The sequence below is a fragment of the Anarrhichthys ocellatus genome, unplaced genomic scaffold (assembly GCF_004355925.1).
Source record: "Anarrhichthys ocellatus isolate YVR2014 unplaced genomic scaffold, GSC_Weel_1.0 scaffold4, whole genome shotgun sequence".
In the NCBI taxonomy this organism is placed as follows: domain Eukaryota; kingdom Metazoa; phylum Chordata; class Actinopteri; order Perciformes; family Anarhichadidae; genus Anarrhichthys; species Anarrhichthys ocellatus.
In genome coordinates, this window is record NW_022280034.1 from 7073153 (window position 1) to 7093637 (window position 20485).

The 20485-nt window shown below is 44.3% G+C and overlaps 1 protein-coding gene across 2 annotated transcripts in view; it reads right to left on the reverse strand.

The window, feature by feature from the left end:
- The window catches only part of LOC116381314 (adenosine kinase-like), a 93652-nt gene that overhangs the window by 50088 nt on the left and 23079 nt on the right, over window positions 1-20485 (reverse strand). For both annotated transcript variants that reach the window (XM_031843378.1, XM_031843379.1), the window contains exons 5-6: window positions 3213-3385; window positions 804-912 (exon numbers count right to left, since the gene is read on the reverse strand). In XM_031843378.1, the coding sequence (XP_031699238.1) occupies window positions 804-912; window positions 3213-3385 (282 nt within the window). The remainder of the gene's footprint in view (window positions 1-803; window positions 913-3212; window positions 3386-20485) is intronic.

The window sequence follows — 20485 nt, forward strand, 5'->3', positions numbered from 1 at the left end:
GTTCTGCGACTGGGCGGCTAATTATGAAACCTCCATCATTATTGGACTCCAGTACACTCATGCTTAGAGGGCTTGTGGGCAACAGGGGGACCGTTGTGAATTTCACTTGGGACAATATGCCGAGGAGTATGTTGATGGCTGGGCTGTAATGCTGATTTATGCCGATAATGAACTGCTTAAAGACGTGGAATGCCGCGCAATTTCATGGCTATCATCTTGACTTGAGATCAGAGAAAATGTTGATCTGCCAGAATTAAATGTAATCCCAAACAGTGAAACGTGAGCATGGCAGGCCATCCTAACCCAGAAGCTGTAAGTGAAGACATTACCTCAGTGGTGCAGCTTGAGTGTGTGTGAACGTCTAAGGGCACATCTGTCCTCCTCAATCTCTCTGTGTGTGTTTGTGTGTGTGTGTGTGTGTGTGTGTGTGTGTTTTGTCTGTAGGGGGAAGTTTGTGTTGGAGGGCGTAAAGCCGAATGAACTTGAATAATCAATTTCCACACTTTCACAGCACCTGTTGGCTTGTCTTCACGTAAAAAGAAATGAATGAATGCATTACATGTAGAACAATTTCACAGTGTGCTGCAGCTTCATGAACAAAGACGAGGGGAAAACGGGGAGAATGGAGCTGCATTGTCTCAATAGGTAACATAGCTCATTTCACTCGACAAAGGATGAATGGATATACTAACAATGCAGGAGGCGCGCTGAGGCATTTCCTGAATAAAGCCTCTTAACATTTTGTCCTGCTCTGGCAATAGAGTTGGGGAACAGTTATTTTGAATGTAGAGGGTCTCACTTACCGCAATATAATAAACCTTGGCTTTCTTCACCAGCTCCCAGTTGCTGTCCAAGTCCAGGTGGTTTTCCTTTTTGTAGCAGTTTGCCGCTGCCAGGTTAGCAACAAGGGACCTGCCGAGACAGACCCCATAAATCTTCCACCTCGCTTATCATCCATCTTAATTTTGTCTCAAAAACATCCCTAAAAACACTCTGGCCCCTGGACTTTCCTTTGTTCCTTCACAATATAAAAGGATAATAATGGTTTCTTACAATGTCTGAACATTTGGATCTCTTTCTTTCATCTTACAGATTCAAATAAGAAGAGGGATTTTCAAGGCCAACAATGAGCTAAAAATTATTCATATTATCAAATCACCTGGAAAAGTGGTCCATCGTTAGCAAAGGTGGGAAACAACAGAAATTCATTATGAAATGAACACTTGAGTTGAGTAGTGAGTGGCGGGAGCTGGATGTGAGGCAGGTGGCATTATCTTAACGTAGCTCATTAGTCAGTCCTCGTGTGTCGTCGCTTTATGAGCGGCCATCAAAATGAGTGCAACCATCATCGCTACTTAGCGGGAAACTGTGAGCCGATCATATGAGAGGTGGGTGCTGCTACAGGAAGAGGTCTGTTCTCACGCGGCGAGAAAAAAAGCTGCTAACAGTAGGTAGCATCAAAGAAAAGAGTTAGAGTGTGGTAAGTTGATCAGAGCGCGATGAAGACGGCTACGATGTGACAGCAGGATTTGGACTGCACTTGACCTGAGCTGCAGTAATGGACTCAAAGGTTAGAAGAAGCTTGACAGTCGAAATGGGTTTCATTACTAAGGAAGTCCAACAGACATGAGCAAAGCGCAGTGCTGTCAAAGAACTAGCTAGATCTAATGATACCATGTCTTTAACTGAAGACACTAAACTGAAACACTACTCTAAGATACTCATCAGTCCCTCCAGGAATTTACATGTTTGCTGATTCAGCGAGATTTCAGAAAACTGAACTGGAAGAATGTTTGCCAACTTTACCAATAACCAGTTTTCTACTTAAACATAATGAAATTCAGAAGTACATTTTAAAAGTACAATTGGAATTAAAATCAAGCATCAATCTCTATAATGAAACAGCCTTTGTTCACAAACAACTTGTCTTCTCAGGCTTTGTATTCTCCAACCAAGATTTTTCACTTGACAATTTAATTAAAAATACCAAAACCAAACTATTTCTAATGTTACACATACAACTTGATTTGATATTGTAGGAAGCACTGAGGTTACCTTACAGACTCAGGTTAGGGTAAAACAAGTTACAGAAGAACATACGACGTCTTGAATAACTAAATGCAAAGGCTAGCGACAACTTTTACTCTAACTGGAGTTTATTACTCATTTAGAATATCTGTAAATGTAAAAAAATATTTAAATATTAGCACAATTATCGCAAAATAAACATAAGAACATAAGATAAGTCATTTTGCGCAGCACAAAAACTCAGAGATCCTGGAGGGACTGACTCATTGAACCTTTGATTAGAAATGTAAGAACTGAATAACCCAAACGCCTTTAGTGTAATTAATCGTAGATAAACGGACCACTTCACAGATTTGAACTCATGTTGTCAGACTGAGCAGGGAAGGTGGATTTCTTTCCTTTGAAGACTAATCAAAGCCTGGGGCTGTGACATACTGGTTCCCAATCCTTCAAAGCCATCCACCTTCCAACCTGGCCCTGCCTTTCCTCTGGCCTCTTGAGCTGTCTGTTAAACACCTGTAAGAAATATTATAGAGCTCGTCTCCCTGAGCACGGCACCTGACCTTTTCAGGTGTCAGAGCCACATCAAACAAGCCCACTAAGACCATTCAGAAGGGCCGGCTCCCGGGGCGGTGGAGGTTCAGCCGCTGACTGACTGACAACTCCAGTAGCAGCGGATGAAGGGTTGCAGAGGAGGGGGAGTGTTTAGAGAAGCAGGTTATTGATCCACACCTGGTCTATCATGAACTGGAGCCCTCACTGTTAGTGATATTTGTGTGTGTGTGTGTGTGTGTGCAGGGTTTGACCTCTGCTGTCTCAGACGTGCTGATGATGACGCTAGCACGACAGTCGCCAGAGATGCTAATGCCCCCTTTTACAGCCGGGGAAGGCTGACAGGTGAGAGCTGGGATAGCCCAGCCATCTCTAACACATTGCTACTGTCAGCCTATAGATGGATGACAACCCACTGGGGCGGCAGAGACTGAGTGGGGGCCTGGAAAAACACACTCAAGCTGTTCTTTTCCCTTTTTGATGTGAGAGCTGAGCTATGATTCCCTGTTATGACTTCCAGCCCCGAGGAGTGAACTGCCTGCATGAGGATGTGAAAATGAACCAGAATGAGTGTTTCAAATCTGGGCTAGAGGATCATTTCTTGGTCAGGGGTGACTGAAAGGTGGGCTAACCTATTGTCCCCGGTGATACAGGCCGCACAGGTGCCGGTCGGCTCCTCGTTTTGTTCGTAGTAATGTGCGTCGACGTGGGCCTCCGCAGCCTTCTCCTTCAGTATCTCCCCGAACTGGTCGGCACCGATGCACCCGAAGAAAGTAGCCACCTTTTGGGGTTCCTGGATCATCCACTAGGAAAAGAGAAAATACAAACAGCAGTTACAGTGAGCTCAGTTTACAAAATATAAGTCTGTTTGAAGGGTCAAGTTCAGCGAAGGCAGATGGCATACAAACTGTAGCTTCACAGCAAACATACTGCTTGTGATATATGAGGGCTGCGAGCTGTCGTAAACAACCCGAGACCATTTCCACTCCACATAGAAGCACCATTCTCATCCAAGCACTCCCTCTTCCATGTGTGCTAAAAACAGTCTCATCTCCTTATTTACACAAACCCCATAATTCAAGACTCCATCCTACTTATGCAAACACAGACTGCGTGTGTGTGTGTGAGAGAGAGAGAGAGAGAGAGTGTGTGTACCTGCTACCACAGGACACTCCCTGAACTGCTCGTCGGCCATTTTTTAGTCACGACAGTCCTGATGTACTCAGTGACATTTACCTGATGATAGGGTGGGGGTGTGGGGGGGGGGGGGATGCTGCTCAAATTCTACAGCGCTCAGGTTTAACCTCCAAAGATTTATTGACGTACAGTACGTGCTGCTGTTTGCTCATTTTATTGCAGCCTCCTGTTTTGTTGCTGACGGCGGCCCCTTGTGAATGAGATGTTGCTGCTTTTGGGGATGACCTGTATATGTGTGAAATTAATCATTTCACACGACCAAATAGCATCTCAGTGGGGGAAGATTAATGCATTTTCATCACCCATCCAGAGATGCTCTCCCCTGTTATTTTGTGCCCCCCCCCCTTCTGGTCTCTAACTAGTTCAGATAGAAAAGATAAATAATCAAATAGAGAAATAAAAAACACCCAGGAAGAAAAGTCATTACTTTAAGCAAAGGGTCAGGTGTATTTATAAACATAGCTGACCCTGTGGCTTTTACCTGGTAACAAAATCAGACTGCACCCCCTTTGATTTTTAATGGAAAAAATCATTTTCCAAGGCCTAAGATGATATCTTCAAAATGCATGTTTAGCGAAAGTATTCAATTTGAGTGATATCAAACACGGAAGACCGGCATTTTGTTTACCGGTGGCTGCTATCAGCAAATGTTTGATATCTTTCCCAGATAAATGGCAAACTATTACGTGATAACATAGACTGTATATAAGAAGTGGACGTAGTCATCGGGGTGTCACCCATTGGTTGGTAAACTGCCGTTATGAAGCCTCGAGGTCGTTGATTTTGCCGTCACTATATTCGTCACGTTACTATATTTGGAGGAGAGACGTAGAGACGCCCTATATGGCTCTGGTAGCAGCAGCCCAGCGACCCGTCAATCACAGTAAGCCCGCCCTAAAGCATACTCTGCTTTATGGTCCATTTTACCATAATTTACAAAATGAACATCATGCTGTATTGATGAATACTTGAGATCGAGACCATAAACTCATGTTAACAATGTTTACATTGTTAAAAAATCAAGTGAGGAGTAGAGTCATTTTCTCATAGACTTCTATACAATCACTTTTTATATAACCGAAGGAGTCGCCCCCTGTTGGCCAGTGAAGAGAATGCAAGTTGCTCTGCCTGAGTGCTAACAAAAATAATAGTCAATTGATTTTCTGTGTACTTGTGTTTTCAGCACTAGTGTCCCCCCCCACACCCCCCACCTCCTCCTTCCTCCCCACCTGGCTGAAATACACAAGTATAAACACGCACACGCAAATCCACAGCGAAAGCCCACAGAAGAAAAAGCTCTTCTTCCCTAACCTCTTGCTGGAGGCACCTCACACTTATCAAGGTCACTGGCTTGGTTACACGTCAAGTCCGATCTGATTTTCTCTCCGCCGTGATGAGCTCCGAATCCAAGGTTAGGAGCTGTGGGCTGTAAATAATGACAGCACGGGCCCCTCCATTTGCAGGCCTCTCAGGTGGGAACAGAGAGGGCCACTCAGGGGCCCCCGTCCCTCTGATGACAGCATGGTGAATCACAGTGGAACGATCGACCCCCCCCATCCTCCTCCTCCGCCATCTGAACTCTCCTACCTCCTCTCCCTCTCTCTCCCTGACCGTCGGCTGTGCTCTCACTGCCAGCTCAGCTTGTCATTTTACAGGGTCATTAACAGACACACACACACACACATACACACACTAACATGTGCATGAGTACACTGTGCACCCACGCAGGGAAAAGGCTGACGTACACACACACGTATATACACACATTCAGAGAAATCCTCTTTAGTACCACTGCTTCAAAACTCCCTCCCTTCCTAAAAAAAAAACACCCCTGCTTTTGCCAGAAGCTGCTCTCCTACTCCAATAAACACAAAGCAGCAATAGATAAGAAGAAAATGTCTTCATTTTGCGCATGTAAAAAAATGTATCTCACAGGTTTTTTCTTCTCACCTCTGCAGTGCACAGGAGCGGGGAGTTATATCAATTCATTTCCATCCCTGCAGACAATCCCTCTCCATTCCCAGATTACGTGAGATAATACCTCCATTATGACAAAAGTGCTATTCGCGGGGTCGCCGAGAGGTCAACCAACCCTGCGCTGGGTATTCATGCTTAGTCACATCCCAATTATGCTGCAGTGGCGGAGGCAGAAATTGGCGAATGTACATCAAGGCGCTTCATTACTGAGGGCCGCTCCAGTGAAATTAAGCAGCAGATGAGACAGAGTGAGATTTGCCCCCAGGCGGCATGTTAGAGAGAGAGAGAGAGAGAGAGAGAGAGAGAGAGAGAGAGAGAGAGATGGTAAGTGAGAGGGAAGCTGAAGTAACAGATTTTTTCTGAAGGTGCTGGGAGCTTGCATCTTGCATAGCAGCTCATGTATATTTACTTAACTAGGGAGAACGGAGGTCCCCAAAGACTAATAAGTTCCCATGATACACCACAGCGACATATCTCTAGGTGCGTTTAGATACGAAATGGAAACCTAATACAAACAAGCGAGAAAAATATCCCTGAAAAGCAGGGGGTGAGACGCTGCAACGGCGTACTCGCTACAGGCAAAGTGATAAGTAGACATTATGTTAAGTGGAGAATAAGTCTGGTGTCTCTTTCGGTTTGGCTTCCATTTACCCAAACAATCTCACCCTCCCACCCATGCAACCACCCGTCCGCCCAACACTCACCCTGGGGCCCCCAGATAGCTATTAATTATGACATCTCATGGTTGCAAGGAGCCCCACTAGGGGAGTTGACCTAGGCCTGCTCCTCAACATCCAGCAGCTGCCACTCTTCACTACGGAGGCAGCCGCTTCGCGTGGCAGCTTCCAGGAGGGCAATTACACAGCCCAGATGAGATGAGGCTGCTGAATGTTTGGGACTTGAGCGCTCAGACCGCCATTAGCACTATAAGCTATTACATTCCCTCCTCTTCTTTTTTTTCTTCTGTGCTCCCCTGCCTTCTTCCGTCTCCCTGCTCACTCGCTGCTGTATATTGATGAAGTGGTAATGGGACCTCTAGTTAGATTTTCCTCCTGTAAAAACATTGTCTTGTTTCTAGCCTCCCCCAGGGGTCAATGTATTCTCCCGGAGTTGCTGGGAATCATTTCTGCTCTATTAATGATGCAATTCCAATGCAATTCGGATCTACTGAAGGCGCCGCACAGTGGGCTTTTGTGGAGAGTTGATAGATGACACTGTGTGTTATCCTGCAGTTCCACAACAAAGCGGCGCCTTCTGCACATCACCGGGGAAGCTGGTTGGCTGTCACTCCGCTTTCCACCCGCTCGCACTGCTCAGTTCATCCTTAAAAACAAGGACAGAAGCGAAGTCTCCGCTCCGCCTCACCAGTGGGGTCCTCTTAAGGAGAACATGCCCGTGCCTAATGATGGCCACATTAATTATAGGCTTATCAACCCAGCAAAAATTCAATAGGGCTATTTATAGAGGCCTAAAATCAGCTGAGGGCGAGGGTGCTGCACGCCGGGGTGGCCTGCAACAGCCTCCCCTCAGTCCGTCTTTTAGAGACAGAGGTGGAGGCTGATATCCGTGTTTGTTTTTACTGTGCAGTTAAAACAACTAGCAAACATCTGTCCATCAGGACCTGTCATAGCGAGCGCTTTTATATGAAGCACGGCGGAGCGGAGGGCCCTCACTACGAGCGCTGACATTGATGAGGTCTGGCAGCTTCCATTAAATCACTCTCTCCTGTAGTGCAGGGCATCAAAGCAACCGGCCGAGGATTTTTCACTCAATCAGGTAACACACAAGCTACCCCCCCCCCCCCAAACAATACTCCCTGTCCTCTCAGGGGCTGGAGCCTTCTGGTCAATAACTCCAATCAGTTCAATTTCATGCACAGTTAGCCATGTTGGGGTGCTCGGGCACTGCTCGTGTCAGGGGGTTGCATATGTTGCTGTCGCTGTTGTTGTTTTTCTTTAATTTTCTTTTCTTCCCTGGGAGGGCTGATAAGTGGGGTGAGGACTGTGTAAAAAGTGGAGACTAGCCAGGGCTAGCATGCTTGTTTTAACCCTCCCTCACCACAGTGGGCTCCCTGCCAAGCCATTAAAAGTCTCTATGCTCTGCTTCAGTGACACAGCTAAAAGAATAGAGAGCAGGCGAGAGGGAGAGCTGTAAATGATCAACACGATAATGAGCTGATTATCAGTCAAAGGCATGGATAAGCTCTCTCTCCAGTAATTTCCTTTCAGATCAGTCAACCACATTCTCCTCTCTGCAATCAACACTCAAAGGGGAGGCAGGAGGCATAGCATGTAGCCCGATGGGAATCCGGCCCAATATCGGCTTCAAAATATCCAGATCCTCGTCGTCTTCAGATCAGTGCCTGGCTCGTCCCTCGGTGACACACCAGCATGCTGGGGAGGCTTGTGTGTCACTACTCCAGTCTCCTTTTGTAAGAGTTGTTTCACAGTCGTCATGTAGCTTTGGGCTCTGGCTGCTGGACAATATGAAGATGACTGACGCTCTAATGATGTTCAAATGTACTGTGCAATCTGCAAGTATTTGGACAGTAACTCATTTCCTATTGTTTTGGCTCCACTTCAGCATCAGATTCAAACAACAGTGGTTTAACGGCTGATTCTTGGCTTTAAAAATCCCAATAAAATGGGGACTTTTGGAAAAAGGTTTCTTCCTAGAAATCATTTGCACTGTGACGAAGAGGACCAGACTGATCTTGACATCCCATCGGTTTACACTTCGATCCAACAATGTGCTTTCCCACCACAATAACCTGTTTCTCAGGGATTTAAATCATATCAATGAAAGTAGTGAAACAATTTCACGGAACCTTTAAAAGGCGTTGACGGTGACTGAACAATAGGGATTTGTGCCAGTGCAACCAGATGAAGATGGGGATACGTTTCCTCATTAGTTAGTTATTTTTGTATTAAAATATTGTGCAAATGCAAATCAGTTTGGGTTTCCATCAACTACTGTTATGCAAATAGACCACAACAAGATTACATAATTAATCAAGGAGCAGCAACTTTGATAATGGCTTTTCCTTGCTGATTTCCACTTAAGATGGCAATTGTATTATGCATGTGATCCATGTATAGCGTGTCGCCACTGGGGATAAAGAGGGGAGGCGGCGTGTACCGTGTAAGGTTCACAGCATCTCGTGGAGGCATGTGCTGTATGAGGAAGTGACAACGAGATGCATGTGGTTTGTCTACAATAGAAGGAGCAGAGGCAGGCACCACGGCACTGTGAAAGTGCATTTTATTCCTTTATTAGATACTTGACAGTAGAGAGATGACAGGAAATGAGGGGAGGGAAAGCTGGGAAATGCAAGGTCTCCAGCCAGAGACACAGTGGGGACGTTGTGTTCATGGTCAGCACCTTACACCTCTTGACCACCAGGGCATCCATCAAATCTGTTTACTAAAAAATATCTACAATATGCAAAAAATAAGCGTAAAAACGAATTAATTTCCTTTTAGAACTTGGGTACCGTGACTTTCTGAATTTCTTTCTATATCCTCAATTTGAAAATGTGCGCGTAAACAGAGCCAGTACAGAGCCAACACAATAAAATTGTGTGTCATGTCTAAATGCATCTAGACTGCACTGTGCAGGGTATCCGCCATGTTTAAAACCCAGCAAATACAACAGAGAGGATGCTACAAGTGAGGAGGAAACAAACTGTTCGGCCATACTAGAGACTGGTACACTTCCCCAGAGGAGTGGCATTAGACGGCGCAAAACACCGAAAACAAAAAAGGCAGACAGCCTGCAGGTCCGCATGCATGTGTGCCACAGACGGGGGCGGCGGGCGAACAGGTGACAGCTCCCAGGAACAGCCCCCGATGATAAGCATCAAACCCGATGACGCGCTGACACACTCCATAGGTTCTGATGTTAAACATGACAAGAATGTCCCCGACAGTATCTGTGCACCGTCTTCAGAGAGCTATCAAAGGGCAAGTTCAGTGAGCCCAGAAAATAAACCTCCTCCCCCACCACACACACACACACACACACACACACACACACACACACACCTCCTAACACATCTCACTGCAGCATCTTCACACTGTATAGGAAGCAGGGATGTGTCGTCGTCCCCAGGCGGCAAGTTTATCTAAAAAGGAAACACCTGATTTTTTCTTTTTCTTTTTGGCTCCTTTTCATTCCCTGCCTCCCTTGTTAAACACACAACCTTGATTTTGTTTCTGTTGCCCCGGAGGGGTGAATTATTTACAGGATAAACAAGTTGATGTTGTTTCAGTCAGTCAGAGCCAAACTCCCCTATCGCAGCAGCAAAGAGGCAGGAGGGTTTACCTGGCAGGCATGAGGGGCTGAGCTCGGATCCCGAAGCCGGGGAGCAGCTTCACAATGGCGGGTCGTACAGTGATACCTTTGTGAGGGGGAGGGGGGTGGAGAAAATACCTCCACACCAGATTCATGGGCTGGGAGTCCCAGACTGCCGGGTCGTCCTATTTATCTGAGACAATGGCGGCTATAAAAGCACATGAGCTCTTTTGCTCAGGGTGTGCATGGAGCGAGGACGGGGGTGTTATTAAGTGATCATAAAGTGGCGTACGTGTTTGCGGGGGTTGTTGCCATTACAAGGTTCAGGCGGAGAGATGATGAGGGACCTTTGCAGCCAGAGCCTCTAATCCTGTCTGCAGTCCATGGGCTCCAGCTGGTGGGAGTGCAGCTGTGCTCGGCCCCTACACAGGTGAATCAGTTCTGCCCCCCCCCCCCTCCTCCAACAACTCCCCTGTACGCAGTGTGGCGGCTTTGCACGGTGCTTTGATCTCACGAAGGTGGCAGTGCCCCCCCCCTCCCTCGGATACGGTGACAGTCTGATCCGTGTTACCGAAAATATTATTTTTTTTTTTTTTAAACATACGCCAAATGACAGCCCCGGTTGAGGGCTTAGCACAGGTCAAGCCCGGCTCAATTCAATGTGGCGGTGCGGAAAATTCACTTCAAAACATTAGCTGCTGGGAGGAAGTGCGCTTTAATGAGTGTTATGGCTGCATATTGTGACATGATTTACAAAACAGCGAAATGAATGATCAAGATCATTCAACAAAACATATTCAACCCAGACGTTATAAGCCCTAATCTCTCTGTATATCCATTGTCGGATCACTGACACGCCTATCTGTTCAGCAGTAATTTAGACATATATAAAGTAGGTCCCTGAACATAAGCAGCTTAAAACACGACCGCCAGAAATTCTGTAAATGGTGATCGTGTTGCATTATTTCAGCGTAGATGCGTGACTTTTCGAGGAAAGCGGGCTAGCGACAGCATACGCTTCACATCCATCAGAAACAAGCAAACAAAACAGCTGTGCTCCCACTTTGACCTCTGACCCCACCGCATTTGCCGCAAACTGATTCACTTTTAAAAACACATTGGTTTACTTTGACAGGGACACAATGGGAGGATATGATCCGGCCCTTGGCGCGGATTGAAAAAAAACAACATTCCTGTCTTTACACACTGTATCAAGATCCCACTTATCGTATTACACATATCCTTTGTGTCCTTTTCTGCAGGCAAAGAGGTTTCTCTTCGTGTTACCAGCTGGAAATATCAGTGATGAGTCTCTCCGCTTACTGAGCTCGCCGGCGTAAAGGCAGTTTGTGTGCAGATTGTGTGGCCGGCTGGCTGCACAGGTAAGCAGAAAATAGCTCTGAGCTCCGGCCTGACCTTGAGAAGAATGCCATTCAATCAGCGAGCTTGCCGCAGTAAAGGCCCTATCATTGCACTAATAGACTGGTTCTTCCTCCCCTGCCCGGATCATGGACAATGCACGGATGGCTTCCTCCTGCTTGGCAAGTTAAAAGGGGGCAATTTACTCATAAATGAAACAGAGAAAATCAGCCATGATGAAAGAAATGCTGCTGCTGGGCAGGGTATAGATTGAACTTGTGTAACAGTCTGCACACCTAATTTAATTTTCAGTTTATAGACACAACAGAATTGGATGACGGCAATTGACAGAACAGTTAAAATGCGAGACTGAACAGACTGTGCTCGTGTTCTCATTGCCAAGAACGAGCGTCAGAGGTGGAGCGAGTGTGCAGCGCGCTCCTTATCTGCACCCATCATCCAGCTGGAAGCAGACAGAGTCAACGTAATAAGGAGGAGATTTAAGAACAGTTGCCCGCTTTGAACTTCGAGTTTGTGCCATCAAATTCCACCTTATCAACTGGCAGCTTAAACAAGTTGTGTTATTTTTCTGACGGCTTACAGACAGAGGGAGAGGGGTGGGGTGGGGGGGAACAAGCTGGAACCGTCATAACTACTGGCTGCTGCAGTGCATCGTGACAAACAACGGCGGAAAACTTGGGATTTATTGCTCTGATAACCTTCCAGATTCCTTCGGCTGGTGCTGTGTGCCAGACAACTCTGACAGAGTTATGCATCATTAATCCCCGTGAACGCTGCCAGTGATAAATAATGCCTGGGTGTCCCTATGAAAAACAAGGCAGTTATTACAAAACCATAAAGAATGGTATTCGTATCATCACTTCAAGCAGATAATAATGTGAAGATACAATGTTTCAAGGATTCAAAAGCACACTCGCGGTGACAGCGAGCTGTATATTTCTCTCCTCTGTACGAGCTGTTGGAAAAAGAACTCCCAATAAATAACAGCACTTGAGCAGAGTAAATCAAAGATCTTTATATCGGCGCCATACTGCTTGCAATGCTGAGCAGACACTTGGGCTATCAAACAGCATTTAGTACGTATTAAACCAAGAAAAAGTACGACTTGGCTGCATTTTATCAATAATGGCTAGAGCGGAAGCAAACAGCAGGTAATCGGTTCGCAGGCAACAAAAAATGAAGTGCGTCTAGCGACCTGTTGCTCGACGTTTCCCACAAAGAGCAGCTTATTCCGCTCATTTGATAAGTTCTCAAGGCTCAGACTTGAAACCAGTCCAACAGCCATAGTAATACTATACCCCCTACAGGTGTAAATGCTTGGTGGTTAAGCGGTGCAAAGAGAAACTAGAAGGAGCTCTGTTTGATACAGAGATGTTTCCAGCACCAGATGCTGTGGGGGCCCCCTCTTGTGAGAAGCCAGGCGAAGATCACTTACTTTCCTATTGAGAGTTGGAACATAAATTTCAAACCCTGCTATAAATCAAATATAAATTTTCAGCTTGCCTCACTTTCCCGAGAACGGCTGCAATAACAATGTCATTCGACTCTGCCTGGTTACCATTAACGCTCTGGATTGCGACCGTGCTAATGATCTGGTCCCGTATATATCCTGTGAGTTTTACAAACCCCACCGAAAGAGAAGGGAAACATTACTGACCTATTTAACGCTTTTGCAGGTTAAGAGAAGAAAATAAGGTCTGTGGCAGATGCTCTTTACATTTCTCAAACTCTCTCAAAATGGATTCTCCTTGCCAGGTATAACACCCTGCGTGCCAATAATGTTAATATACCGAAACTCTGCGGCTGCAACTTTCACATTTCTAGACGCAAACGTCTCTGAGCCAGAAAAGAGGACAATGCACTCCAGTGAAATCTAACTTGAGTGAAAAATGTGATTTCTATTTAGATATTGTTCTGTGTGCCAACAAGCCCCTCTCTCTCTCTCTCTCTGCCAAATAAAACAAATTCGATCCCATTCATTCTATTCTCTTCTTGAAATCACAGTCTCATAATAATCTTTAAAAACTGATCGTGGGCCAACGCTGATTCACCTAACTCCAATCCCACGCTGAATATTTACTGGAATGTCCACGTATCATCATCTGAGACATCCTAATAACCCAAATATATACAGTCTAGTATCGGAATCCAATTCATACTGAATATATATATTTATTTATTTTCGCACAGTGTAAACAGACTTCCAGTGAATAACCCCAAAGCGGAGCTGATTCTGGCTACAGAGAGCGTTAGAGAGAGGCATTCTGGGTGAAGCGCACTTTAATTTTTAAGCAAAAAAAGAAAACCAATTTCAGTGCAGCACCTGCACCCTTCTGCCCTGTTGGCTTTGGCGAAGCGGATTCAATGAGTTTTCAGCCAAAGACTCCAAGGCTGCCTGCCTGTAAGAATGTGCACCGACAGAAGGCTTTCATAGAAGAACCAAGGTCACCGCTACAATAACACAGCACAGAGTATCAGCTCAGAGCCAGGGGGAAGTGCTGTGTCTCTCTCACACCCTTGAAATGAAAACCAATGAGTGCAGAAGGATACCAAGTTCAACAAACTTAACGTCACTTTGTAACCTCTGCAGGAAGACGACACCAGCAGGACGCTAACAAGCTGTGCTTGTTCTGGTGGTATTATACACTTAAATATAAACCAACTGTGTGTATAAGCAAATCTCCATCGTTGCAACATCAATTAGGCCTCAAGACTAACGGTCGTGGCTTCCAATCCAAACATCGTGAATATAGGTGTTAGTGTAATAATGTCACGAGCTGATGCCAGGCATGCTAGCCTCTTCCAGGGGAAATGTATCGTCACACAGCTGTCTTTGAAGGGCAAGGAAACAGATTTAAAAGGACAGAAGTTGACCTTAAGTTTTATGCTTAACAACCAAAAAGGACAGCGCTGCACTGTACACTGTAATCCAATCCAATACAACGCTAGAGAATGAAACAGTCAGATGTTAAATAAATACATGATGCTTTCGTTCAACTTGTAATCATCTCTGAGGCAGAATGTTTGTTTTTTTATTACTGTGCGAGATGGCAAAGATATCGCAAAATCTTGTTTGCAGATCTCAATTCAATTTGTGGAAAAGTTGGGCGATGAGCCATGGGAACAAGTAATCAATGTTTGGTGCATATCCAGGAACATATTAATGGACTTCTTAAAGGATAACAAAACCAACAAGGCGTTAGTCCATCTCCCAAGCCCACTGGATCCTAATGAAAACGTAAAAAATATATTAAAACAAGTATATAGTTTAATTTTCTTCCATTCTTCCTAACAGCTGGGCACTGCAGTTTTTAGCAAACGTTTAGCAGAAAGGAGCATTTGTTGGGGACTATTTTCTGCAGCGAATGAATACACATTCGGTGCTCTAGTGAGTATTTACTGCAGCACGACTGTGTTTGTGGGAATGACTCAAAACAGACGACGGTGCATCAATGTGGCTTGTTAATGGGGTTTTGGACTACAATGGAGGCACACACCAGACTTTGGATACACGGGCAACACTAATTGCTGGTGTTGATCTTTTCATGGGATTTATGGACAATAAGAAAAATAAAGAGCATCAACAGATTTAAACGTTTAATATTTCAAGACAGAACATTGTGGCTATTTTCTCATAATCTATATCGATGCTGATTCAGATGCAGATAAAACTTAAATTTACACATTTACATGCATAATTCATAATATCATCAATCATATTTAATTATAAAAGAGTGTTGATTCAACATTATGGTGTTGTTGTATTGGACTATTTCTAACATTTTGTCTGCCTCATTTAACAATATGCAGTGCCAACGACAGTTAATAATGAGTTCACATGGAGCGTTTGCATCTCGTTTTGTTTCACGTTGTACAGGGGCTACGATTCTTCTCATCTGCCAGTGTTAATTCATTGTATACGAGTGTGCATGCAAGGAGAAGATTTCCTTCTGTAATTGTTAATGATGGGAAAGCCCCTGCAGGCTTCTTTAAGGTTGTCAGAGAAATCGCTAACAGCTGCCAGCCACAGGAATTCAGAAATGCCAAACCAGCACTTTGTGATTGGCATAAGGAAGTTACACCCACTTTGTAATAATATGTTTCTCTTTGGTGAGTTGCCAGATGGGTCGCTGCCAATGTAGACATGACAGACTGATCAGATCCTTCTGTACAAAAACATGAGGCCAAGAAAGACTATACTTATTTGTCTGAGGTCAGGGTCAGGTTGCTGTAAAGCTCATAAATACAAATGAGATGTAACTTATAAAACAAATCTGATCATGGTGACGGCACTCAAAAAGTCATTTTTGATGAATGGGCCTTAATCATAGCTATTCGCCTTTTATATTTTGACACACGCTTCCATACCGAGTAGTCCTTTTGACGAGGTAACAAGGGCTGTACAAAATCATGGACTAAATGTATAGCGTTAATTCTTAATGGGAGTAATTGTACATTATTTTAAATGGCTAATTAATGATTTTGATACAGTAAGCATGCGTGATGCTGCGCTGCTGTGTCGATGGGGACTGTGGTGTTGTAAAGAAGCTAAGTCAAGCCAGCAAAAAGCTTTCAGAAGAAAGGAGCTCAACGGACTGACTGTAGTCGTACATCTTGCTCAAGTCCACCACACCTGTTCAGGTCCGGCTATAATAACCTGCTGTCGGCGCTGCAGGTGTAGTCTGGGTATTTACTCCAGATCCATTTACCACAAATACATGCTACCGTATGTTATGTTCCTCCTTTTTCTTCGTCTGTCTGCTCACCGTCAATCCACTCCAACTTCCGCAGTTGATGATACATTTGCTTTTACCATGAATCAATTTTTGAAACTCGGCAATTACCCAACCCCACAGGGAGTCAGAGGAAATCTATCAGTCAGAGGTCCTGAAGAAGCTCAATAGTCAGTCCTGTCACTTCCTGTCCACCTGCCTCAAAACACAGTGGTGAACCTCAGTGGTAAAGATAACACAGGTCAATAACAACCGTCTGACTCGACACAAGTGCAGAAGAGGAGCGAGGTGGGGGAACAAAACGAAGAAATACAAGAAAACTGCATTGTTGTTATACTCAATGTTCTAATGTATGCACATATTCAATATATAAATTATATATATATATATATGAATATTCTACATGTTCTTATATATAAAAAGTATCTTAGGATCTAATGTGTATTTTTGTGAGACATTAATTATAATAGCACCTTCTTCACGGCGTCAAGCCCACCAAGAGACTAGTAACAATAAAGTTATTACACTATTGAATTCCTTAAAGTCTGTTTTGAAACATGCAAATGATGTCCCAATTTCATACTACATACTATGACACAGTACGTACAATATGCAGTTTGTCATTGTCTGCTGTTGGAACAGTTAGTATATTAGGAAATCAATGTACTTCTCTGTTTCCCACCAAGAGGAAACAATACAACACTTGAAGCAGCAGGCGTTCATCAAACTGCAACTTTGGAATACCACTGCCAATGAAACTTTTTTTTAAATTTAATTCAATGCTTGTTTTTGTTGTCTGAGATGTTCCTGTTGCTGCCTTACCGCCATCTGGAATTCGATTACATTTGTTTTTCAGCCGCAAGAAGCTCCTCTGATTCCTTTGTGCATTGATTCATAGGACAATAATGTTTGTGAGCAACACACTCAAAAATCAAGCACATATTTTTTTCAAAGCCTGCTTTGGAATTGGGATACAGAGCCTCTGTGGTGTTGGTTGCAGACAGAGGTCGATACAGGCCATAGATTACTTAATGCCCCTTTAATAACTTTTTGGTGAAGGAAGTAATGCTTCCAAAGACTGGTAGTATGCACTGCCTGAAAGACCCTTGAGACTGATGTGTGATATTCTACTAGTCCCACTGCTACTTTAACAGCAGCTAACAGAGATTTAATTTCTTTACATGTTTACTTTTGTTTCCTCCCTCCCCTAACACTCCCCTTCTCTCTTCCTTCCCAGGAGACGAAAGCGGGCAGACAGCTCTAATAAACAGTGGCATGAAGCCGTACAGTGACGGCGCTTGCAGAGGCAACCGAAGTGATCAATTATCTAGTGGCCGATTCTCTTTAATTAGAGGGCTTAAGTATTGAGTTAGCCTGGGTGGGGAGCCGAGAAGCAGCATGTAAACCAACCTCATTACACTGCAGTGATTCACCTCCCAGGAGCTGTGATCCACGCAGTGTTTACACCATACATTTGTTTCTGTGGTAACGTATCGAGTGGAGGAATGGCTTGGTGACAGACCCAGTTTTTTCTTTCCCCCCCCTCCCCTCTCTCCGTTTTCTTTCTTTCACTCTCCCTCCCACTCACTGCTGAAGAGGCTGTCACACTGGTTTGCCTTTTGTTGTGGAGAGTCTGGAGAGGTAGCACAATGTGTCCTAGTTAAAGCAGTGCCCCATCTGCCCGGCATAATTAGACAATTATGCTGGAAGGATCCGTCATTAATTCCTTTGTGGTGGCCAGTTTCGCACCACAAAGAGGTCTCAGGTTTAGTTTTCCTCTGCAGATCTCGGTTCATTTACCCTGGCCCCCGTTATCATCCTGGAGTATTGATACTGTGGCAACTTGGGGCAGGAAAATATTCTCCTGCCAATATTGACTGGTTTGTACAGTTGTAGTGAAAAGGCCAAGGGGAATATTGGCGGCTGTCTCGTGCTGAATCAAAACAAGCAGCTAGGAAACAGCGCTGTGAAAACACAGGCAGACACACAATAAACAACCACAGTTAATGCATCGAGGTTAGGCATACTGATGAAATATGCATTATGTGGAATTATCCAAATGTTGCATTGTGGGGTGTATAGATTAATCTAAACTGCTTCACATACATTGTGAAACACCAGTTTGACCTACAAAAACAACAACAATTAAAATACAACGAATTCATATATTCATATCGGAGTGATGAAATACGAAACACTGTTTTGTGAGGTCACACTTGTCCTCTGAAAAGTGTCATGTATTATTTCATGGTATCAATAATACTCATTTACTGGTCGACAGGTGCTTAAACTGTATCAGGACAACTTAAAACAGCTGACAGCTCGGAGTATTCAATTTATAATGATATGACAATGAAACAACTCTTTGCTAATGTTCGGTATCTTCACCTGATAAACAACTGAAATGTTAGCACTAGCATGTACAGCATGCATTGTACATATGCTAAAGTTAAGGCTAGCTAAGTTAGTAACATTTTAACATGTGTACAGTTATGAATGCAATTGTTATCGCGAAATTCAAACCGTTAGCTGGGCTAAAAGGTTAATTTATCATCCATTAACGGCTAAGATCAAGACAGGTATGAAACATGAAAAACGGTATTCAATCAAAGATCCGTTGTGCATCCCGAATCACTTACTATTTGCTGCCACAGGTACTTTCTGCCTTTTCATGAGAGTGTCCTAAAGTATAAAACTTACGGGGATATGTTCTGCAGTGCCCTCAAATGGAATGAAATGTAGTGTTATTCAACAGAGAGCCATGCTGGATGTATTGTGACACAGCACCTGTCAATAGATATACCATATTTACTGTTCACAATAAGAGCAGAGTGTGTTTTATTCTGTAAAGAGCAGCGCATGAGTGAAGGAGGGAGTGATTTCAGACACCACTTCAAACCCTGTATTCAACTAACCAGCCCTTGCTCTTAATTGTGCGGGTCTGGCGGACTGAAGTTCCACCTCAGCTTCCTGTCTGTTGTCACGGAGCAACCTGCTGCTGGTGAGAGTACGATTTGTTAAAGGCCCCACCGAACATACGAGTCGTCGCATTAACTGTCTAACAGTTACGCTGAGAAACTCGGCTTGACGGAGACGTGTGGGAAGATATCTTACAATGCAACTCAAATCTGATTAGAGCAGTGATCTAATCAGCCACGAATTCATCTGTGAAGACAAGCAGGCAAGAGAAAATCACCGCGGAGAATTCTGTGTAATTATCAAAAATCTCACAGCGGTACATTAAAATTCTAATTACGACATATTATCTTAATTGCAAAGGAGATGCAAATCAAAACAAGGTTAACGCTGCTCCCTTAACATGCAGGAGAACATGTGGTGGGAACCTCTTCAATATTCTCTGAATCAGCTTGACTTGTTCGACATGAGAGGCTGTCATTTTGTAATGCTTCCCCCTCTTAGGGGCGATAATCCTAGCTGAGAGCACAAGCAGCAGAGGCACAGTTGTGCTACAAGGAAAGAGAACAAACACCTAATTGCTGTGCATTCATTTCCTTTTATTGTATCGAACAAAGCCGGTGACAGCTCATCGCAAGTCAACTTATCCGGAGAAAACCCATGTACCTCCAAAATGCTAATGATTCAGGAACTGAGAAAAAACAGCCTCGTCTTAAAGCTTAGTGACAGCGCACTTTTGTAGATGATCTAAAACCCAAATATGGGCTTGCAATCCTTCAGCTGGCCTGGAACACATAACTGTTGGAGATTCTCTCTTGGCCAGAAATGCTGAATAACAAACATCCATGTCTAATGTGCAACAAATACGACAACAAAAAAGTTCCCAAGAAACTGCAACTCCCATGGTACACGACAAATTGCTTGCCATAAATTGTATCTGACAGATACACACTGTGACTCTGCAGACATAAGACAGCCGGATGACAGCAGGCACAAGGGGTAATGGTGAAAGGGAGAGGAACGTGCCATTGAGCATGGATTTATGAGCGGGTCCAGACCCAGGTGATCCATCAGCGGAGTCACAAAGCATCAAACGTGTTCATGTTCGGGACACATTTAAATGAGGAGGTTTCAAAGGGTGCCAATAGTAAAGAAAGAAAAACATGTGGGATGGGTTGGGAAAGCAGCAATTTGCAGCTTTTTAAGCAGAGGAGAAGCATGCAGCCGTACAGTCGACGGCTGCCACCCACAAAGGCGATTTTCAATCCGGTTCAGTCTCTTAATTGGAGTGGTTGTGCTTTGATAGAGAGCTCCCATTATTCCGGAGGTTCTCGCAGTAGGCTGATAACAGTATGTGGCAGCGTTAAACTAACTACAGCCAGTTTTTGTGAAACATCAGATCCCCTGAC